At 39.3% G+C, this 24,213-nt stretch overlaps 2 protein-coding genes and 1 pseudogene across 2 annotated transcripts; 1 reads left to right on the forward strand and 2 right to left on the reverse strand.

Annotated features, from left to right (window-relative positions):
• Positions 1-843: 843 nt before the first annotated feature.
• Positions 844-13,835, reverse strand: LOC144637658 (uncharacterized). The gene is made up of 9 exons (XM_078496719.1): positions 13,764-13,835; positions 13,651-13,685; positions 12,824-12,898; positions 11,773-11,864; positions 10,189-10,336; positions 9,452-9,559; positions 7,353-7,393; positions 5,557-5,660; positions 844-1,018 (listed from the first exon to the last, which is right to left on the reverse strand). The coding sequence occupies exons 1-8, from the start codon at positions 13,828-13,830 to the stop codon at positions 5,612-5,614; spliced, it is 615 nt and encodes a 204-aa protein (XP_078352845.1). The 5' UTR covers positions 13,831-13,835; the 3' UTR covers positions 844-1,018; positions 5,557-5,611.
• LOC144637660 (large ribosomal subunit protein eL37A-like) lies at positions 13,831-18,812 on the forward strand. Its single transcript, XM_078496722.1, has 3 exons — positions 13,831-13,957; positions 17,072-17,207; positions 18,599-18,812. The coding sequence occupies exons 1-3, from the start codon at positions 13,955-13,957 to the stop codon at positions 18,766-18,768; spliced, it is 309 nt and encodes a 102-aa protein (XP_078352848.1). The 5' UTR covers positions 13,831-13,954; the 3' UTR covers positions 18,769-18,812.
• Positions 18,813-19,758: 946 nt separating this feature from the next.
• LOC144637798 (retinol dehydrogenase 13 pseudogene) lies at positions 19,759-22,021 on the reverse strand (annotated as a pseudogene).
• Positions 22,022-24,213: the final 2,192 nt, after the last annotated feature.

Genomic DNA, 24,213 nt, shown 5'->3' on the forward strand with positions numbered 1-24,213 from the left:
CGATTTCCCCTTGTTTCGTAAATAAAATGATCTAGATTTGCTTCAAGACGATCGTCTTAATCTTGTTCCACACGGAAGTGATATGAAACGCAAGAATTTTGACACGAGCGAAGTCGTTTCGCATTGACCAGCATTTTGACTCACGCCGATGCATTTCTAGCATTCCATCTAAAGAATTAAAGTGAGCGATATGGGGCAAATCTAACCGAAATTGTGTTTCTTATTTTAAGCATTGACCAGTACCATTTCAGACGAAGTGATATGGAGCGAAAAGAGCGTTGATCGAATTTGTGACTTTGGAACTAAATCGATTGCGTGACAATTTTGTTGGTAACGCAAATCGCGCGCGCTTTAGCCTAACAACCTGAAACGAGAGGTGGTTCAGAGCTAAGCGCAGAACGAAAGAGTCATTCCTGTTAGTGAAGACGTTTATTATGTAAGAGGGCTATTTCCTATGACATCATCATGGTACAACTGATTGGTAGTTGCATGACCTTGTCAATCAAATGAATTGGCAAAGCAAACTCTGCTCCAAGCCTGGCAACTTTCCAGTGGTTTCTGTAGCTTAGTAACAAATGACTAGTGGCAATATACAGTGAGTGACAAGGGGACGTGGGTCAAGACTTCCTGCTACCTGTACCTTTCACTCCTGATTTATGCCCCTGCTAGCCTCCTACGGGCTAGAAACGCGTGACGAGACCAAAGAACGTCAGCGTAGGAGGCTACGCCCCTGCCTGGTTACTGCCCTCTTTGTGCTAAAGTTCCTCCCTCCTTTACATCCAGATTCCTGCCTCATGTTCCCCCCAACTATCCTGAGCTCAACAGAGTAAATACCACACAATAATTATTTTTTTTAACTTTTTTAATTTTATACATGCATCGCTTTTTTTACAAGTATTACAATATGCACAAATTATTAATAATTTACATTTTTTTCTTTGTTTAAGGTACTTGCTCCTCCAGTCTTTACAGTGTGGTATTTATATACAAACATTTAGTTCCTACTTGCAAGAAGAACCTGAAAGCATAAAAATAAATATTGATACAATTATCCATCAGAAGACTTTTTCAAGGTTGCCATGGAGTCACTTGAAAAAGTTGATTTGGTCGATTTGGGGTCATAACATCCTCAGAGACCCAGGGGCAGTTGGTTGAGGCGACACAAAGTAAACCAAGCACTGATTTTCCTGCTCAGTTTACTACTTCATGTAACTTCAACCAACTGCCCCTGGGTCTCCAAGAATGGGGACATAAATGATTTAATTAGTTTTGCATTGCATTTTTCCTGAAGGTGAATAATTTTTTTAGGACAATCAAACTGTAAACAAGAATATTTTTGGAGCAAGCTGTACTTCAGTTAAAAGAAAACTGTCAGGAAAACTGAAGATACCGTAAAAACCCGCAGATAAGCCGCACCTTTTTTCCAAAAATTTTCGCTCGAAACCGGGGGTGCGGCTTATCTGCGGGAACATTCGGAAAAGGTGCCGTAAATTTTCGTGGACTGATGCTAATTTATGGAAAATTATGTAAATTAATATTACATAAAACTACAAGAGAGTACCGGTCATTGCTTTTGCAAGTTTGACAGCTCCTATACTGTTTGCAGTGTCGACAATGGCCTATAACTTTAACAGTAATATTGATACTTTAAGAGCGAGAAAATACCACGAGTATTCACGAGTAAGATGGCCAATTGTTTCTTTCTCATTTTGCACTTCGATGGAAAATTTGTCGAACTGATTATGAAACTCTCTTCATGTAACGAGTTTATCTCCAATAGATGGCTCCCAAATCTCCTTAATTTGTCGATATGATAGCCACGAAACCCGAACGCCTCCATCGCCATCTTGTTTTGCTTTACGTTCTCGTCCTAGTCCCATATTTCGCATCCGATCAAATGCCTGGTTACTAAGCTACGAACGTTCTGCAAACGCAAGTTGTTGTTCAATGTTGTGACACAAAAATCTATGGAAAAACTGCGTTGAATGAAGAAATACCTGTCAACAAACGCCAGAAAATGATCACCCATAATATGTCAAAGTTGGTTTTCATTATATTAAAGAGCTCAAATTGTGGGTAAGACTGAAGTATTCTCTGTTTCAATGTTCATTGAGTTTACGTTCGATGAAGAAGACTTCCTAAAGACTCAACTTTGGATTTTTGACTCGACTTTGGATTTTCTTTGATTCACTTTCAAAAAACTTTTTTTCCAACATTTCAGTTGTTAAACTCAGGGTGCGGCTTATCTGCGGGTGCGGCTTATCCGCGGGTGTTTACGGTACTTTTTGTTCTGTTTTCTAATTCATTTAAAGTGCTACTGTGATGAAATTAGTATCTTTCCTTTTGTGGCCGTTTTAACATATTAACAAGTACACTTTATGAGAAGAAAAACGCTTTTTACCGAATGGTAATGAGGTTATGTTATGGGTCGCATTTTCTCACTCGAACACTCACTCACTCGATTCTGATATCAAACCGCAATTAATTTAGCATTAAAACGAGAAACGTGCTGACAGAAAGGTCCTTTAAACGCATTCAGCACATGTCAATCAAATCTCAACCTCGTTCCAGGGTCTCTCTCTTTCAGGGAACTAAATTGAATTTCACAAAACAAATCGAAAGAGGATCACTTCCACTTATCCTCTGGTGATAAAAGAGAAAAGAATTCGCTCAACGAAGCCTCAGAGCATAGGCTATCAATTACCCATTCACGTAAGAAAACATTCAAAGACGCGTTTTAGTAAACACAACATTCATGCACGTTTTTTTTTTCGCGTCACATCATCTTCGTGTCACGTCATCCGTTCTTCATCTTTTTGAGTCGTGCAGAAACGCGCATCTTTCTCTCAAATTTTAATGGCTGCTTAAAATAACGCTATACGTGCTGGCAGAAAAGTAAACATATTCACAAAACAAATTTACTTAATGCTAAAAAGGATCAAAGGTTACACTTAAATATTTTTTGTGATAAAATAGAATTCGCGCTACGAAGCCTGAGAGCACGAACCATCAATGACGCAATTCCCATGGAAATTCACAGGGAAATAAAGTGAGATTGTGTTACATTATTGAACGCTTATTTGAAGAAAAAAACTATCAATGACCCATTCACGCAAGAAAACATTCGAAGGCAAATTAAGTGAGATTGTGACATTACTGATAGCACCAATGAACTACATATAGTTACGCTTAAAAACTGTTAAAATTATTACGCTCGCCTTGTGACGTGTTTTAGTCAACACAACATCCACGGCACGTTTTTGTTTTGCGTCACGTCACCTCGTGTCACGTCATCCGTTTTTCATCTTTTTGACTCGAGCAGATACACGAAGTGCTCGGGCGTATCTTTTCTCCCAATTTTTTTTCGCTGCTCAAAACTAACGCTATACGTGCTGACAGAAAAGTAAACATATTCACAAAACAAATTTACTTAATGCTTAAAAGGATCAAAGGTAATACACTAACCGGTAAATATTTTGGTTGTGAAAACTGAATAGCGCTACGACCCCTGAAAGCACGAGCCATCAATGTCGCAACTCACGTGGAAAAATAAAGCAAAGTGAGATTGCTTTACTTTATTGGACACTTATTTAGAAAAAATGCGGAGGTCGGCACTTCATCCATCGAATTACCATGAGGTTGCTCGAAGAGCCTTTGATTATTTTTTTCAAATATCTCTTTTCTTTCCAGAGATATTCAAGTTTTTAGAATATGCAAATTAGCAAAATGATGACGTCATAGACTCAACCAAATTTCCATCAAATATGAAGAAAGTGATATCTCAGCCAATTTTTATCACAAGTCTCTGATTTTTTGCAGTACTCTTCTGGTAGTTGTGTTTCACAATTTGAAATTAACAATTTGGTTACCATGGTGACATACTAGGTTCCAGATCCCCTGGATGCTAAAAGCTTTTCTGGCAGATTCTAGCATTCTTTTTGATATTTGCCAATGATGCTTTACATGGGTGATTTGGCAAGCATATGAAAGAATTTGGCAGTCGTCTTGGCTGGGTTACATTTTTTCGAACTAAAATAATAAAATATTAAAAATAAATTGCAAAAATAAATTTTCCAACTGAAAGTGTGTTTTCTGTAGCACTATAAGTCTGCCAAGTTTCATTGGTCTCTGCAAAAAAATGACTGAGATAATTCAATTTTTAACTGCGTTGCGCAGTTCTTGCTCTGCAAGCGGTTTTTTTTTTCTCAGTGACCAGACTGATGCCCCCACTCGGCCAGGCTCGGGTCACGCAAGGTTTAAAAGCTAGAAAAAACTTACCAATGGTAATTGGTAATTTTGAAGCGTTTTACTCAAAGAAATTTCTAAATTTTCATGCGTCAAAAGAAAAATATATTTCAGCGGGCCAGAATCTGTGAATAAATACCATTACGTTGGTGTAAAAGAATGTGCTGACATGACAAATTTCACTTTCGATCGGCTAGACCTCGAGTCACGTAATTTTTCAAAGCTATTATCAGCTTCCTTTCAAATCTTTGCGAAGCCATTAATCTTTCCTTACAAAATTCAGTGTGAAGTATTTTGAAAAGTTTGAATCGAAAAAAATACTAAAATTTCACGCTTTAAACAAATACGCTTTAGCGGGCAAGAATTTACATTTATTTACATTACGTTTGTGTCCTGGAATGTGCTGGCGTTAGCAAATTTTTACTTTCACAAGGCACTGATCGGCAAGAATCACGCAATGCTCTGAAAGGTTTAAATCTGCCACAAACGGAAACTAAACAAATCCTCTGGTCTAAACTTAGCATGTTAAGTGTGAAATGTTTGACTTTTTAGCGTTATTTTTTTTTGGAGCTGTGTCATCTAGAGGATTTCTGAAATCTGATGGAAAACCACTGAGACAAACCCTGACTTGCAAGGGTTACATCATTGCTAAATTAATTCCCCGGGGAATTCCCATTCAGCAAAACACAGGTCTAGTGTTTTTCTCAAATTTGATTTAATTATTTGCTCCAATATTACATTTTCGGAGCTGGTTATTCAATCTTTAAAGGGTAAATCAAGACAACACTGGATGCTGATTTAAAAGATTTTTTTGTTTCACGGATCAGGATCGTGGCAATTAAATTTGGCCAGCATTAGCATATAAGAAAAATATTTAATTTCGGATGGAACTAGTCAACCATGAAATGTCACGCAAGGTGTTTTCTTACCATCTTGTTTGTCAGTCTCAACATTGTTCGACGCAGGTAAAGGGGATAAGGGGAGGGGGGTGCATTTTTTGTTCCCCCCACATGGCTCCCCTAAAGTGCTCACGAGACCAGCGCAGTTGTAAGCTCTAGGAGCTCTTGTTGTACTTAACACAAAATTGGGTTGAGTAGATGACGTCATCAGTCCACTAATTTGCATATTTTGCGATTTTTTTAACCTTGAATATCTCTGGAACTAAAATAGATATTTGAAAACGGAAAACGCCATTTTGAATCTTTCGTTAAAAACTCCATAAAACGACTAAAATATCCAGAGGTGAAAATTTGATCACAGTAGCACTTTAAGAAAATACTTGCAGATATTTTTCTTAAAAGTTCACATCACCTTATTTTGGTATATTCATTTGTTTTTCCTGTTTCTCCTGAATCTAATAGCAGTGTTATGAAACATCTGAATCACTGGAAGACTCGTAATCCAAACCTAGAATACTGAGTAGATACAATAAGAATTTAATAGATCAGTAAGGTGTTTTGCATTATAAACACTCAGATATTGGGTATTACCTGGCTACCCAACACTTTTGACAAAATTATCATTATGATAGCAAGAGCTTTGACCTGTGGATAGGTTCTTTTTAAAGGTTGGGGCAAAAAGAAAAAGGTCATGAACCAAGGGCCTTCAGGGTTCAAAATAGCAGCCGGCTGTCGGCGGTAGCCGGCAGTTTGACGACACTTGCCGGCTACTTTTCACCGAAGAAATAGAAAATATCATGCCTTGATCAGCCAACTGAAATCAAAGTTGCGGTAATGTTGAAGAAAACATTTCATATCAGAAAATAAAGCAGCTACAGGGCTAGAAAGTGCGACTCACTGGTCGCTAATGCGACCAAAATTTCATCTTGTCGACGAAAACTGCTGGTTTTGCGATTTACTTAGTCGCCAAGATGAATAACGGGCCGCCCCACCTTCTCAGGTATTGTGTCCCTCCAAAAAATACATTGAAGATCTTATTTGCTTCTCAAACATTCAAAATAAGAAAAGAAGTCACATTGCTCCAATCCATTCTGTTGCTTTGCCGTAAAATATTCTATCACTTCGGAAAACTTGCAAATGGCCGACTGTGTTTGAAATCGCCCCAGAATGCATCTGGGTACGTCATGTATGCAGATGGATTGTGTCCCTTGAAAATGCATAGCTCTCTAACAGCCGGGAAAAAATGAGCCTTGACAAAAAAAGCCGACAAATTCAGGCTTAGAACGAAATTTTATTTTGAACCCTGAAGGGCAAACTGGGGTAAGGCATATACCCCCTATGCACAGGACGTATCCTCTTATCCCTATCTCCCTAACCCTTTCCGTTCCCTCCTGCCCTTCCACGGCTCCATGCTCACTGGCTTGTTAGGTATATCAAACGCAAAAGAAAGCATTTCATTAGATTTCCAACACTTCAAAGACTACAGACTGGTAGTCGAAAGCTCGTTTTCATCATATTTTTAACCAGAGATTGCTTTTTATAGTTTTACTAAAAAGAGAGTTTAAAATTCAATGCACAGATGATGAAAATGATGCCCAACATAAACAATAAAATTTATTAAAACAGTTTTGCACAAAAACTAACAGCTCTCCTCAGATTCTTTCATTGCAGACTCACGTTTTACTCTTTTTGAATGTGTGACTGGAAAGAAGACATCGGTTGGCACTATATTGTATTATATTTTATGGCAAGGTAGCCTTGAGGTAAATCCGAGAATTGTGATTGGTTCTTTCTTGGTCGGGATTTTGCAATATGGACCATTTCCATGGAAACAGTCATAAACTGTGTATTTTTCTTTCAAAAGGTAGCAAATCAAAACTTGCAGCTCAAACGAGTGCCATATAATAATTTAAAACTACTTAAATACTATTATAAGTCTAACCTAGCTTGCTAGAGCCGTACTGGGGAATATTGGCCCTTGAATGAACTAGATCTTGTTGACATTTGGAGAATCAAAAACCCTTGGTCGTTTTTGCACGGACCTCACTGCGCTCGGTCGGTACTGACATGATCTTGAGCCAATATTCCCAAGTACGGCCCTCTTGCTCGGTTAGTAAGAGGTTAGTAAATTATAATACAGTAATAAACAACAGTGCAAACTTGTCAGTAGTATTCATATTACCGGGGGGTATTTGTTACATAACTTACTTTTTTGGTTGAACATCCACATGTTGTTTGGAATCATTATCCTGCAATAAAAAATATAAAATTTACAAAAAGTCATGTAGTTTCAAAACCTTAAAAAAACAACCAGCAAATGATTTGTAATACCAATCTCCACATAGAACTTCATCTTATAACAAAACACTCATCATATAGCACATTCAATTTATACATCGCATGGAGGGCACATAACATAACTTAACATAACATAACATACAGATACGAGATCTAGAGAAAGGTGTGCCCCCTTAACCGAACCCAACACATTAATTCATCACCCCCAAAAATGCATATTGAAGTTAGAATATATTGAAACATCACTAAATGCTGAAGGGCATAACCTCCATTGGACTAGAATCTAATCCAGGGGGATAAGCAAGCTTCTCTGTAGACTTGCCCCAAGTCGCTCGTTTTTTCTTTGCATGTATAGTTACTTAATAAATAAAATCGCTTTCAAATCAAGCACGAAAGCCACTTGAGAAAAATCGCCTTTGAAATTGCGTGCGAGAGATCGCGCGGGATTGATTTCTGTGAACGTGCGCGAAGGAAAACAAATGACACTTGCCGAGGAATGGCTCGGAACGAGCGACTTGTGTCACTTGCAGGATATCGATTCTAGCTGACGTTTTTTGCCGCGAAAATATTGCATCATTTTGTGTGCATTGAGTTCACTTGGTTTCTTTTATCGTGTTGACGTCAGCTTCGTTCGCCGTGTGCAGCTGACGCGCGCTGTGGCGTGTGATAAAATTGCGATTTTCTTCCCTTTTTGTGGGAAATCATACTTGAGACCCTTGATTGCTCTCTTATTTCTGTAAGATTTAAAGTGTATATGACATGAAAAATATTTTCTGCTTATTTGAAAGGCCTTTCGAAATACAGAAGAATGGCGTTTTTCTTTTCGAAATATCTTTTTTCGTTTCAGAGATATTGACGTTTTTGTATTATGCAAATTAGATCAGTGATGACGTCACAAGATTTGACTCTAAAAATGGTAAAATACTGAATAAACAATATCTCTAAAACTATTGAAGCAGTGTTCTTGAAACTTGGCACCACAAATGTGCATCACAAAAGGAACAAAATGACACCCTTAGAATTGTTGCCATAGCAACTCTTTCAGCTCCAGTCTCTCTCTGTCAAAAAGACAAATATCCCCATATCTGACCTCTAAAGTGAGACAAAGGGTCCTGCTTAGAACAGACATAGTTCCCATATTGCCTTAATTCCCACCATTGGTTTGGCTGCGCTAGATGGTTCTTGGTTTAAGACAAAAACTGCGAATTTCAGTTTTTATTGAGACAGCACCAGCGGCAAAACTGTTGTCATGGCAACAGCCCCAAGAGTAACATTTTGTTTCTTTTGTGATGCACATTTGTGGTGCCAAGTTCCAAGAACACTGCTTTAATAGTTTTAGAGATATTGTTTATTCAGTATTTTACCATTTTTAGAGTCAAATCTTGTGACGTCATCACTGATCTAATTTGCATAATACAAAAACGTCAATATCTCTGAAACGAAAAAAGATATTTCGAAAAGAAAAACGCTATTCTTCTGTATTTCGAAAGGCCTTTCAAATTAGCAGAAAATATTTTTCATGTCATATACACTTTAAAAGGGGCAGGCATAAAAGAAGACATTTGCAATGTTTGTTCTAAAACTGGTTTAAACTGCCGATGTGAGAAGGAAGCAAGTCTGCTCAAAAGGTAAAAAGTTAAACGCAAGCTTGTCTCGCGAGTAGCGCGCATTAATTAAGTTGGCGGACACAGCGCGCACAGTAATTTCGCGCGCAATACAATATGATTGACATAATCTGGATGGCGTCACAGGTAGAAAAATCCACCGGTGACGCCACATTTCAGAATTGGCGCGCTGCAGGTGAGACAAGTCGCTCGTTCCACCATGATCCTCCGCCATTTTGTTTCTCATGCCCGCGCGCGCCCTCCGTTTCCCTATCTAGTGGTCTCCTGCGAATCTAACGAGCGACTTGGAGAAAGTCTAGCTTCTCTGATTCCCTGGTTTAAAACAGGCTTCTCCTTCCCTAATTTATTTAACAGTCAGAAGTTAGATGTGTTCATGAAGGTTACCTCATTCGCTTTCAAAGCCTCCTGTGAACCATGTAATGTGCTACAGTCTGTAAGCTCGTCAGACTTGCCACAATTACCATCACTTTCTGTGGTGTCAGAATTTCTCACCTAGTGTACAAATAATTATTTTCAAAGAGAAGTAGGTGAAAATAAATTAGAGGCAGAGAGCACCCCCAGGTTAAATTATATTTTCAAAAGGCAGTGTATATATATGACTGCTTGTACACTACAAAGATGCATTTGTGTAGTATCTGATCTATGGGTTAAATTAAGCAAGAACCAATGAAACACTCTGCACTGTGCTAAATCATCGGCAAACTATAAAAGCCTTTTTTCATTCCCCTGCTCTTTTACATATTAATTCCTCTAACTCTAATAATCCCCCTGATATAAATTTCATATAACTTTTAACTATTGAGTTCCCCCCTATAATTCCCAAAATTGTACACATAATTATGTAAAATAACGATAGCAGTAGTGATGCAGGTCTCATAAGCTTGTAATTCTGATGGCACTCTGTGACAGATCCCTTGACCCAAAAGAATACTGAGCGTGTAAATTTTCAACCCAAAAAAATATGTCGGACCTCCCCCCCCCTCATGCATATTTCGAGTACCCCCCTGGGTCAAATGGTAGCAAGTCATTCATATGGGAGTCAACAGCTGTTGATGCCTGACCCACATAGATGCAATATTTTTTTTACAGGAAAAAACTAAAATTAATCATTTTTAACAAACCTCATTTTCCAACAATGGAGTGCAAATCTTTTTAGGTTTCGTTTCACTTTGACAGCTCTCCGTATTCTTCCGTTTACTGACATATCCTCTTGGTTGCCATGGAACTCCTGTCGTACTTGGATCCAACTCGTAAACCTTTTTCACAAATCTGTTTATAAGAAAATCACAGACTTTTCAGTGAACTACAGTAAAACACTGACTGAAATAGCGCTTGAAATTAAGTTAATGTTTTGTTTTAAAATCATAATTTAAACAGAAGATAGCTTACATACATACATACATACATACATACATACATGGTTTATTTGATAAAGCAGGTTACAAAATAATTGGCAAGACGTTAAGTCCTGATGTGGACCTGCACTATCTAAAATAATAAATTACAATAAGATCCTATATAATACATAATCGAAAATTTATTTACAATATCTGAATAAATAATGATAGGTAAAATAGATGAATTAATAACAATATACAGTAAAAAGATAAATGAATGAATAAATTAAAAGTATATGAAGTCCAGAGATTTGTTAGAAACGCAGCAAGACGCTTTAGTGAAACTGATAGATTTTAAGAGACTCTTATTTGCCTTAAGTTTTTTCTTGAAAGAATCAAGGTTAGAGCAAGACTTGATGTCATCGGGAAGGATATTCCAAGATAGTGCAGCATGATGTTTAAAAGAAGATCTTCCCACTTCTGTTCTTGGTCTATCAACCTCAACATTTAAGGATTTTCTAAAGTTATAAGTAGACTCGGGTTTCACTAGTAAGTCCTTTAGAGGATCGATGCTATTTCCATGGTAAATATTGTGCGTAATAACTAGAAGTCTCTTAATGTAAAATGAAACAATTGGGTTCCAATATGGAGCGTTCCTGATGTAATCACTATGGATGTAATGCGGTAGACTATTAATAATTCTTGTTGCTCTCAAATGAATTCGGTCTATATCATCTAACAAAGCTGGAGAACAAGATCCCCAGACTGCAATACCATATAGGACACTGGGGATGATTGTTTTATAATAAATAGTTTCCAAGACTGGTTTTGGTAGGAACTTTATCCGTTTGCCTGGGCTCTTGCCCATCTGGCAAGTGAGCATGAGAAGCTACTTGCCCAACTGGAAAAACTTCTTGTCCAGGATGACTGGGTGGGAGATTTTTTCAAGCCAGCAAAACTCACTATTTCCTATTCTTTACAGGATGTTAAATTGTGTTGATTGGTTTAACAATTGTTTGGTTAAAACTCTCCCAACCCTTCAGAAATTCCAGTTTAGCTTCATAATTTCCTTTCAAAATTTTGGCTTCCAAGACCATCCACTCTCAGAATTTCCAGTGACCTTTCATGGGGTAGCCTGCGAACACAGATGTATTTCCGGCTGTTGTGGTGCGTGGAGAGAAACGAAAGCTGGAAATACGTCTGCGTTCGCAGGCTATTCATGGGGTGAGAATGGATAGTTTCTGGAATCACACATTCTTATTATTCCCTCTCTTGACAATTATGTATGTATTCTACACAATTGAAGGAGAAAATAGGTTTTGGCCATTCTTGTAGCTAATTACAAAGTTATTAAAAACTACCAATTACCTCTTATATTCATTTTCAAGTTCTTCTACTTTGTTTTCAAATTCTTTTATTTTTGTGTCAGGATACCGATGTTGTCTGGCTCCAGAGATTTGCTATGAAATAAAAGTTCATTTATTTAATACACCACAGCTGTAAAAGGTTTCTTTAAGCCAGCTGGATCAAAGATTGTTGTACATGTATCACTCTTGCCATGCCCATACAACTAGCTTGAAATATTTAATTATTGCTGTTATCCCTGGATGGAATTTGCTTGTCCATTTCAGGTTACCCCCTCTAACACTTTATTGAGTTTTCTGGTGTTTAAATAGAACCCATCTGCACCATTACAGTCAACTCTCGCCATGCGGACACCCCGCTATTGCGGACACTCGCTATTACGGACAAAATCCAGATCCCCAGCGAATAAGGTTTGACTAGAAATGACTCCCGCTATTACGGACTCTCGTTATTACGGACACTAAACGACGCCCCGAGCGTGTCCGCTTTAACGAGAGTTGACTGTATGTGGAAGTGCAGAGGCCTAGTGGTTAGTGGACTGGACACCAGGGCCCAGTTATTCAAAGGGTGGATAATATTATCAACCGGATAAAATGCTATCCAGTGGATAAGTGTTAACAAAACATACTGCACTATCCACTCGATAGTGATTTATCCGGTGGATAGTGTTATCCACCCTTTGAACAACTGGGGCCAGATTGAGAGGTAGACCTATTCCAAGCCAGATCACTGTGCTGTGTTCTTTGGCAAGACACTGAACTCCCACAGTGCCTCTCTCCACCCAGGTGAATGGATACCAGAAATTTAATCTGGGGGTAACTCTGCAATGGACTAGCATCCCATCCAGGGAGGTGAAGAAAATAGTTTTAATCGTCAGTCCCTTGATGTCATACTTATGGAAACAGGGATAAGCTCCTGCCTGATGGACCACAAGGCCCAAGTACACTCTTAGGTGAAGAGAGGTGCTAGGAGTGAAATTCTTGCCAGCGAACATAAAGATTTCTTTTTACAGTTCTAAAGTGAAACCACTAAATTACCAAATGAGTTTACTTACATCTAAACAATAATCCATTTCTCTTTTTATTCCAGGGATCCATCTTTTGACTTCTGTGGCACTGTTTAATGAGCGCTAATAGAAAATGACAAATATTGATGATGGATCAACCATCAAGCCATTAATAGTATCTGCTTAGGTTTCTTTAGATTTCCTAAGGGACCGATCGTTAATTACGCCCCAGGGGGGAGGGGCGGCGGTGGTTTTCAAAAAAGTGTAGTGTTTCAAAACTGAACCCCCCCAAAAAAATTTTAGGTAAAAATTATACCCCCTTCCCAATTCTTGTTTGAAAAATGTACCCCCCCCCCCTCAAAATAGCTCACCTGCTTCAGCAAATTCTACAAAGCTTCCAGCCGCTACGGCCTTTCTTTCTTTCCATTAAACATCCCATGCTTTGTAGAGAGGCATTTGTGTAGTGGCAAATAACGCGAAAAGATCGAGCAAACTGGCGAGCATCTGGCGAGCAGCCGTCTGGGTAATTTTAAAGATGGCGGATTGAGAGCTAGGTTCCAGGCTCAAGCGCCACCATGTCAAACAACCCTTCCCTCGGGACCTGAAATCGCGTCAAATTCTTTTCTTTTGGGATCGAGGATAGATCACTGACGCCAAATTCCCTAGACTGCTGTTGCTGTGTCATAAAATTTGACCCCCCTCATGTTTTTTACCAGAGAAAAATTAACCCCCCCAAAAGGGGCTTGTTTTAAAATTGTACCCCCCCCCCTCCAAAACCACCGTCCCCCCTTGGGACGTAATAAACGATCGGTCCCTAACTTGAACTGACTTATTTTCGAAAAATTTTCAAAGTCATGTGATACAACAATGCTCACCAAATGGGGTCTCTTTGGATTTTTTTCCAGTTCCTCTGCAATCAAACATCGTACAAAAGATTTTAAATACTTCCATTAGGCAATTATGATTCCAAACATATGTAGAAGTTAACCTTTTTGCTGTTTTGCTAGCCATAATCGATTAAGTCCTATCAGCTTCTTTTCGCAGTTCCGCGCCATCTTTGTTTTGTACACTAAATACTGCAGGCTCAAACAAGCTGACAGCGCGGCCAGCACGGCCTTGTGGGTATGTCTGCTCTGCCTGGTTCCCCAGCCGTCCTCTCTTTTACGGCCTTATCAAGAAATGGTGAGTTTTTCGTATTCCTCACGTTAAAATCCATTTCCATCTCGTTATAGAACGACTGAAATTCAAATCTTACATGCCTAGATTAATATATAGCATCATTTCCGTCAATCTGTAGCGTGATGTTTTGATTGAATGTCTTGACGAGATTTTGTGGGTGAAGTTTTGTTTCCGTCTTGCAACGAGGTTCTGTTTTGGAGCTTTGGACATATAGTGCGTTGTACTTATTCTTCACAAACTATAACTTTCACATAAGAATTTTTGGAAGGCCGAAATGTGAATAATTAAACTAAGAGGCAAAATTAGCGACTTTTTGGGAAGAAACCTCTCTTTGGTTGAACACAGTTTTGTGTAAGGTGGAATTTCTTTTACATCCAACTTTGTATGGTACAGTCTGTTGCCCAGTTTCCGGCCACTTTAGTTTGTAATCGCTATAACTTCTCATTTATCTACGGAAAGTTACTCAGTTTTTGGTCAAAGACAGTTCATTTACTTACCTTAAAAATGTACAAAGATTGGCTGCGCTCGCCAAGTATTAAAGAAATTATGCCATTTTTTGCAAAACGAGTAAGTTGCCCAGTTTCCGGCCAGGTGTTCCAGTTTCCGGTCATCGAACTAAAACATATTTTTCCCTGCAACCGGTCGACTTAAACCGACTTGTCAGTTCCTTGGCAAATGAAAAGTTAGTTTCAATATCAGTTTATTCGACTTTGCTTTCTCGTCTGCCGTTTTACGGAATATTTCCTCGTCAATGACCCGTTGGCGTTTCTTTCGCTTATTAGGATGTATTGGCAGCGTATACATATAAACGTTGTAGTTTGTCATGCTATGCTTGCTTTAGCTTCTTTGGTACTCTTTGCTACATTTTCATTTCATTAATTTCTCGAGCATGAGATGCTAAAATTACACCGCTTCTTATTAAACCGTGAACACTTAAAATATGTCTGGAATGTTCTTTGTCTTTTAACCAATCACATGCGAGAACTTCAGACCGCAGAAACCACATGGGTTTCCATCGGTCACGGAACAATATTTGGTTCTCGTTTCGCTCCAATTTACAAGTAAACACACTAATTGTAATTCCTTCCTTTTTGAGAACATTCACTGCTCCACTGAAGAATAGGTTTGAGTGATTTTTTTTATAGAAAAAATTGAAAAACCAATGCGCCCGACGCTACGATTTGCCCCAGTTGCCGCCAATTTTCAAAAATTGTAACGAATTCGTATCTGCAGTTACCGTTCGCCTGATGGCATGTTACAATTTGTACTGAGATAAGCTTGCATTTTCCGGTTTTTATCTCACCCCAACTATTGTAGCAGACCTAAACACTGATAGAAGGAAGGTTTGTTTCTTCGATAACAGCGAAACGATAGCGGGAAGGAAAAGCGAAAATCAAACGATTGAGCGATTGAGGTGTTTACTTTGCACCAATCACGCCAACATTTTGAATAATTTTCGTCTGGAGCCTTTGCAGTTTGCAGTCTTACGATCACGGAACCTCTAATTGCCTAAGGGTTGAAATCGTTTGCCGAAATAAATCGAATCCCTTGTTCTACCGAAAAGATTTACAATCAGTAACGAAAACTCCACAATTTTGTATTTTATATTCGGTTTATCGTGTTTACATCTTATGTCTAGACATGTCTACAACATACTGCATGCACTGAACCGTATATCGTCGCTAGAGAAACCGTCCTTTTTTTCTTTCAAAAATCCCTGAAACCATGTTCTGGATGTGGCCCTCGATACGAAAGAATAGCAGTTCTTTAAATTCTTAAAAAAGACAGAGCGTGTATCCTGAAACAAAATAAGAACTAAAGTTGCTCCGTGACCGATGGAAACCCATTTACTGTTTGTGGTTTCTGCGGTCTGAAGTTCTCGCATGTGATTGGCTAAACACAAACATTCCAGACATATTATTTAGTGTTCACGGTTTTATAAGAAGGAGTGTAAGTTATTTCACTTAATAAACATGATTTTGAACAACATGCTACTTGGTGGCCGGAAACTGGCACCGCGAGTCCAAATCTTTGTTCAAACTCTGACTTCTGAAATTCAGAAACAGCTGAATTCTGGCTTGTGACGACAGAACCCCTAATAAGTTTCATCTTTACTCTAAATTCTGTCAAAAAATTACTAAGCTTCTCGAAAAATTTCCTACGAAATGAGCTCTTTGTTTATGTACGGTAGCTTTGATGTGCAGTGAAAAGCGCAAAAATTAGTCGCTTAACGTTTACTCGCGTAAACAAAGCTCGACCTTTCTCGGCCGTTTCTTGTCCAAAAAGCCTGCCAAAACCATCAATTTGTAGCTGAAATGTTCCTTTTTCTGTTGCAAAGGTTCGGTGGACGAAAATAAAACATATCTACAAAAATAACCGACGAATATATTTTTTGGCCGGAAACTGGTACCGGCCGGAAACTGGGCAACAGACTGTATGATAAAAAAAAAAGCTATTTACTTCATGGCACAAGTCTTCATACCCATCCATAGCCCCAGAACCTTTTAACAATTTTCTTGACTAGTACAGTATGATTTAGCAAGGCTAGGCAAATATTAGTTGAATTAATTCCAACACCTTCACTGGATTTTCAGGTAGCTTCAAATCATTTAAACCGCCGACCGGTTAGCTCAGTTGGTAGAGCGATGGATTACAGTGCGGGAGGTCTCGGGTTCGAGTCCCAGACCGGACCAACACTCAGGGTCTTAAAATAACTGAGGAGAATATGCTGCCTTTGCAATAACATTCTGCAAATGGTTAGATATTCTAGTCTTCTCGGATAAGGACGATAAACCGTAGGCCCCGTCTCCTGCATCTTCAGTGTAATGGTCAGCAGGGGAAGTAAAAGAACCCACACACTCATCGTAAAGAGTAGGGCATGGAGTTCCCGGTGTTGTGGTCTGGTCTTTGCCCCTTGTACTGTGCTAACTGTGAAATGCTCGGAGATATTAGCTGTATAAGCTACTCTTCAAATCCGAGGGTAAACAAAGTGATGATGATGATGATGGTGACACTACCCCTTTAACTGCACTTTTAAATCCAGTCACAACCATGAATTCTAAGTATTATTAGTATTATTATTTCTAAGTGTATTATTATTATTGTGTTCATACACAGACGAAGGGGACATCTAGTTTTGGTAAGCGCCACAACAAAACACACACACTGTGTGTGCGCTGTCATCGTTCAGCATACCACATCCAGAAGAAACGATGTGCCTCCTGTGGCTACCCAGCTGCTAGGACCAGAAAATGTAAGTCATTTGTCTACCTTATTGTTACTTATTTCCGCGGGACTTAATTTTCATGATTTTTAAATTGTCGTGAAATTCAAGACCCACGCAAATTTATTCTAAATATTTCTGGCGTATTTTGAATTGTTAAATGTGTTTTTTGACCTAATCGCAAAAATTAAATCCCACAAAATATTCACGCAGCACTTTCGCGAAATTAAGTTCCCGCGAAAAAAAGTAAGAATAAGGTACTTTTTTACAGCAAGGTGCCCAAAAGTGTGACCACTTTTTATTTATTCACATTCTTTCGTGCAGATTTAATCCAATCAGAAGTTAACTGCAAGCTATCCACGGCTTTTGATTGGATTAAATCTGCATGAAAGAATGTGAAAAAATTAAAAGTGGTCACACTTTGGGCGCCTTGCTGTAAATTACTGTATGAAAAAAAAAAAAATTAGAAAGTACAACATAAAAATAATGCAGGAATCGATGCTTAGACGGAGAGGTGGGTACGGGCCTAGCAGCATTTGAATTTTTTGCAATTGTTTGGTCAAATTCCTGACCCTTGGGTCTGGAAAATAGTACAAATTTTATAAAATATCCACATCTGGGGAAAACAAAACCATGTAATGACTTGTATTAAAAGTAATGAAGTAATTTCAAATGTATGTTTTTAACTCGTGTTATCAAAAGTAAACAAAAGAAGATTAAAGTTGAATCAAGTTACCAAAAGCAGAAGTGTGCAAATGCTGCACCTTTGCCTGTGCCCCCAGCCCCCCCCCCCCACCCCCTCACTGTCTAAACAGTGATACTTGTCTAATGTTCAACATTGTTGGGGGAATAAGTACAGTTGATGGTGGTGACATGCTGTTTGTCTGAGCTTGCGGTTTTCATCTCCAATGTTGTTATGCCTTACTCCATGGTGGTGCAGTGGATGCCCCCCCCCCCCTGCCTCCCGCCGTCTTTCAGCCACTCAGTTTAAAAGCCTTTTCATTATTACAGCTACCTTAAATATTCAAAGAAATTATGTTGGCTTTGAACCTTCCAGAATTGTTTTAAACTTTGCAAAAAAGTTGTCTGTTGAGATTCTGATCATTATTTGATTTAAAACTGGGGGTCATCAAGCTTGTTTTCAGTAATAAACACTAGATGAAATGTTTTTTTTTTATAGAGTATACTGTTGCTATAGTAACTAGTTATGTCAAGAAAATAACCACTTTTTATACACTTTAACTTGACCTTGTACAATACCATAAAGTAAAAAAAAACATTGGTAGTATCAACCAGACAACATACAAGTGCTGGAAATCGTTGTCAGCCACCTTAAGTAGATAAGGTGCTACTGTGTTATCTCTGATACCTTGCTTAAAAGTGTTTGACAGCCCTGAAAATATTGTATCATTTCCTTTCAGTTAACTGGAGCGTCAAGGCAAAGCGCAGAAAGACAACAGGAACTGGTCGTATGCGCCACCTCAAAGACCTTTACCGCCGCTTTAAGAATGGGTTCAGAGAGGGAACTGAGGCCACGTCCCAGAAGAAGAAGAGTGGTGCCGCCCCTGCGTCCAGTGCCGCTAGCCAATAAGGAAAAGTACATGTAATAAAATTGTTTTCTTCTAACAAGGAAAATGTTGTCTTGCTTTGATTTGATGAACTGGGAATTTACTAACCTCCTGTCAGTTCGTGTTAACAATAATTATTATTGTGCGTGCACGTTTGAGATCACCGCTTTTCTCTTGGTGATGGTCAGCATCAAGAATGCAGACTCATTAATGATTGTTAGCCAATACTGTAAAATTTCGGTCATAAGCCCCTCCCCCCTGGCTTTTATGCCCCCCTGGTTATAGGCCAGGGCTTAAAGGCATTATTTTTTAGAGGGGGGGGGGGGGGGGGGGGGGGGGGGGGGGGGGGATAACTGGAATTTTACAGTGTAAGCTTTGTGCGGAATAAACTCCGAGTCTCTGCACAACAACTGGAAGTCAATGAATCGTTTGGGAGCAAATTAGAGGTGGCTGTATTCGCAGGCTAAGAGTCTGTGGTCTTGGTCACTATAATATTGCTATTGTAAATATTTAAACTTTCTAAAATCAACTTTTACGACTCGTGTTTAATAAAATGAAGATGAAATATTTTCGCATTGTTAAGGTTTGTTTTTATGCCATTTTCTTGGCGATTTGTAGCGCGCAGGAGCAGTTCTAGGAGTGTAAGTTTTCGACTCGTGTATAATACAAATATTTACACAAGGCGTTCAACTTACATCGACGAATCAAGTATTGCCTCTGGAATGCAGCCGAAAACATTTTTCTCAACTAATTTTCATCAGAGATCTCAGACCTCGAAAGAGCAGTCTTCGAGTAGTTTGGCCTAATTTGAGTGCAAACCGTTCACGTTGTTGTTCTTTAAACTAGCTGGAATATCAGATTAGGTCGTAAATTTGCCGATTTACGATGATCTGTACCACCTACTTGTTCAGGATGTTGTCTGCACTTATATGAACTGTACCACCCACCTACTAAGCGATCTGCTACAAATCGCCTAGAAAATGGCATAAAAACAAATCTTAACAATGCAAAAATATTTCTACTTCATTTTATTACAAATACGAGTCATAAAAGCCGATTTTAGAAAGTTAAACATTTACAATATTACCCTTATCCAATGGACAAGAAAAATGTGGGCTCTGGGAACAAGATTTGTGGGTCAGCAGTCAATTGATCGTGAGCCCAGAGCCTGCCTGCTCCTTGGTCAGCAGTGTGTTGCCGGGACAGACATCTGGGAAAATGAAATGAATCATGCCAGAAATTCTGGTGTTCTGTTTTTTTATTGCCTAATAGCGAGTTGAGTTACAGTAAAAGACTGAAAGTGGCAGGCCGGGACCAACATAAGATGTCTATCTTGTAGAAGTGTCCATCTGTGAGAGAGTTGACTGTATGTGACCACTAATGACACAAATATAATAAAAAACTGGGAATTAACAGACGTGACGAAACACGTCATTGACACTTGTTAGAACCAATCATTGTTTAGTATTTTATTTTAAATTTTTCTATTTGTAACAATCCTTTTACTTTTCTCATTTGTTATTTTCCGCCCAGCCCCTGAGGAAGGTTTGTTTTGCAAACCGAAATATAGGGCAAAGTTTGTTTCAATATATTCTAGTGTTCTTTCTTTTTATCCACTCTTTATTTTTGACTGCTTTAGCCATCAGGATCAGTTTGCCGTCTATATATTTTACTAATGACACATGTAGGCATGAGGATAATTCCTCAACCTACCGGTACCTTTTTTAAGTTGTACATGCATGCTATAAAAGATAACTTATGGAAATAACTCGGTCTGTACAGGTGACCCTATTTGGCAGAATGATGGAACAGTGATAGTATATTGCCCTACCCAACCAGTTAAAGCTAACCACAAGCAAACCAAACTGAAAGCCGACTGCACGCTAATCAAATAAAAAGCAAACTGAAAGCAAACCTAGGTGAAGGTAACCTCAAGCAAACTAGTGAAGGGGGACAGGGGGGTGGGAGAAAAGGGGCGAGAAGGGGAGAAGGAAGGGCGGGAAGCGGGATTCCTATGGTGGCGGGAACCAGGAGAAAAAGACTAAAATTTTGCATTATTTCGCTATATTTCGCAATAGATATAGGACAAAGAGAAGGGAACCACTAGGAAAGGGGGGAGGGAGGAGTAAAAGGTACGGGAGGCGGGAGGTTCAGAACCCTCTGTCCCCACCCGCAAACTAGTGACATTCTGCCGAATAGGGTCACCCTCCGGGAATGACGTTGAAAGCAGAACAGTTTTATTTCTCTAAGCCAACCAACTTCAGGCTAACATCCCACAACTTCCTAGCTGCGTCGTCATCTTGGGCAAGCTTAGAGGGATCTTGAATGGCACAATCTGCCAGATATTTGCCGCTTACACCTTCCATTTCTTCTGAGACTGCGCAGTAAATACTCGTCTGGGCTCCCTGTTCAGGGGTCTTGCATACATACCAATGGATTGGTGTAAACACTACACTGGAAACAATAGAATGGCGCCCTAATTCCGTTCTGACTGACCCTGGATGGACTGCATTGGCAGTCACGTGGGTACCCTCGAGGCGTTTGCTCAGCTCCCGTGTGAAGAGCACGTTTGCAAGCTTGCTTCTGAAATAGGCCTCCCAGGCGTTGTAATTCTTTTCACAATGGATGTCGTCAAAGTCTATGCCTGTGGATGTAAACTTATGACCCAAAGAAGACACGGTTATGATACGACTCGGCACAGAACGTTTAAGGCGATCAAGGAGCAGCATGGTTAGGAGAAAATGGGCAAGGTGGTTGGTCCCCATTTGCATTTCAAATCCATCCTCAGTCTTCTGAAAATCGCAACCCATCACACCAGCGTTGTTGATCAGTATGTCTAGGCGAGGCTCGCTGTTCAGGATCTTGTCTGCAAACTTGCGAACTGAATCTAAAGAGGCCAGGTCTACCTTATCAAGGAAGACGTTTGTGCTTTCACTTCGCTCTTGTATCTCCTTCAGCGCTGCCTTGCCTTTCTCCATGTTGCGGCAGCCGATAATAACTTTCGCCCCTCGCTTGGCTAAATCTATTGCAGTTTCTTTGCCGATGCCGGTATTTCCGCCTGTGATAACAACTGTTTTGCCTTTCAGGCTTGCGTTGCTGTGGCATCGAGGCCCTTGGAAGTATCTTTTACCAGCATAAAGGGCTACAATTGCCGCTACACCGACTGCAACTTGTGCCGCCATCTTGTTTGTTTGAGCAAGTGAGTCAGCAATATATAGCAAGGAACACGAAACGACGGTCGAGGGGAACGTGACCCTGGGAACGATTTTGGAAAGTGACCTGTTCCTGTTGTTGTGAACGAAATCACGCGATCACGTACGTCCAGGTTCAACATAGGCATGCAATGCGTGCAAGAGTTATCAGACTTCTAGAGAATTTGACTTGTTGCTCTGATTACCAACGTAACATTTCTAGTTATATTACGTAATATTATCACGCCCTAATTACCTAAGATATTTAAGTTACCTTTTTGTAAATTATCATTACATGATTATTTTCTTGAAATAGACCAAAACTGAGTTTTTGCAATGATATTATTTCTCAGCCTTGCCTTCTTCATTTTGTATTTGAAATTGGCAGATGGCTCAGCATTGCGGTACAAAAATGATTTTTATAGCGAAATGATTTAAACTCATGCATTAAAAAATAACAAAACACAAAAAGAAAAAAAAGAAAAAAAAAAACAATTTACAAATGAGTAAGTTCTAACATAGCATAACATAACATAAGTTATTTTTTATTTTAGTTCTGAGTACAAAGTCGTTGCAAACGTTCGCCTAAGCGTTGAAGCGATTCTTTTCTTTTTTTTCCTTTCGTTTTTGGATGTATTGAACTGAGTGAAGTGAACTGAAGTGTGGAAAGCTTGACATGATTTGTTCTGGCAAATCCTTATTTGTCAGTTTGCAGTTTTCGATTATTGTTCCTTATTTAATTATTTTCCGAATTCAACGGCTCATGACATAGTCACTTTGATTTTTTTCGCTTTTCCCTTTCCTCTTCTCTTATCTTTTAGCTGCAGTTGTTGGCCTCCAACTCGGCTTACTTTCGTTCAAAAATGACCGAAAAAGCGTCAACGAGACGGGAAATCGCTGCCAAAGGCAGTAGCCCCAGACTGTTTTTCTTCGCCCTTCCCAGCCTGCCCCTTCGCCCTTCCCAGCCTGCCCCGCAATCCTCGTCTCATTCCGCCCCAGTCTTTTATCGCCTTCAGGAACAAATAAGTAGGGACTGGGAACGAGTCTGCAGTAGCCCGGTTTCAGGGCAGGAATAGGGAAATTTTTCGCCGAGTTTTTCACTTACATTTCTAAGCATTTTCGTTCGTGTTTCGAGCTCTCTCCTTTGGGTATCATTTCTTGAGTTTTTTCCTTCTGTTTAAAGGTGATGACGTTAGAAGTGGTATCCAATGCCGAATGATTTACATAAAATGTGTCATCTGTAAGGCCAAGTTTTAAAAAAAATGTTTCTTGTCCAGATTCCTATGAAAGGCGAGCGGGCGGGCACATTTTTTTGTTATTTCCTCCATCGTCAAATTCTCCAGAAGCGAATTTACAAATGAAATCCTGCAAGGTAATTGACCTATCCAGTACGGACCTAGCGTACCAAGGCTTTAAAATTTTGGCCCGAGTTCGTGTTAAAACGCAGACAAAAGCCATGTCTTACAGAATTTTCAGTTGTATTTAATTAAAGAGAACTTTGTACAAAGCAAAAAAAACGTCTATTGGTTTTTGTTCGTTCCAACTTTTCCAATAAGAAATAATAAAAAAGAGAGGCGGTCCCAAAAAAAAGAAGGGGCGAGAACGAGAAACATTTGTTTTTTGGTTTTTTTTACTTGGCCTAATATCCATGGTTTGTAAACTCGAGATATCGCTGAAAAGATTTTGAGAAGGAAGCACTAGCGAGCACTCGCGTGCAAAGCTCTGGCCAAACGGACGCGTAAGTAGTCGCAAGTTCAACTTGCATACAGACTTGCGTTGGTGGCCAAACGATTGCAAGTGCACGCAAGTTGTCAAAAAAGCCATTTCAATGCTACTGCGTGCGCTGCGATTCAATAATAAAAAAAAACACGCGATGACTTGCGTTGGGTGGCCAAACGGTGAAAAACTTGAGTTGACTTGCATGCAAATTTGATCTCGACCAATTTGTGGACTACATGATGGTGACATCCATTGATACTAAATTAATGTTCTTTGTGAAACCTTCGCCAGTTTTTCTATTTCTTTGTTTGCATCCTTTAAAATACGATTTTAACAGAAAAGGTAAATTTCTATTATACTGTAAATGATCTAATAAACGCCCGGGGCGTCTATTAAATTTTTGGGGTCCTAGGGGAGGCGTTAAATAGATATGAGGCGTTTATTAGAGAGAGGCGTTTATTTCAATTTAACAGTAACAACGTCAACAAAACATAGGATGGGTAGTTTTCTAGTGAAGTAAGATACATCACAGAGTTGGTGAGCAGGAGACTAATCTAA

The sequence above is a fragment of the Oculina patagonica genome, chromosome 14 (genome assembly GCF_052425735.1).
Source record: "Oculina patagonica isolate OP01 chromosome 14, crgOcupat, whole genome shotgun sequence".
NCBI lineage: Eukaryota > Metazoa > Cnidaria > Anthozoa > Scleractinia > Oculinidae > Oculina > Oculina patagonica.

Bases quoted from the DNA above. Each gene is read 5' to 3' on its own strand.
- LOC144637658 (XM_078496719.1), bottom strand. From the start codon at position 13,830: ATGGCGCGGAACTGCGAAAAGAAGCTGATAGGACTTAATCGATTATGG. The intron at 12,899-13,650 runs GTGAGCATTGTT...ATTTTCTATTAG, and splicing joins ATCCAAAGAGACCCCATTTG to CGCTCATTAAACAGTGCCAC. The intron at 5,661-7,352 runs GTAAGTTATGTA...GTATCTACTCAG, and splicing joins GTGGATGTTCAACCAAAAAA to TATTCTAGGTTTGGATTACG.
- LOC144637660 (XM_078496722.1), top strand. The intron at 17,208-18,598 runs GTAAGTCATTTG...ATTTCCTTTCAG, and splicing joins AGCTGCTAGGACCAGAAAAT to TTAACTGGAGCGTCAAGGCA.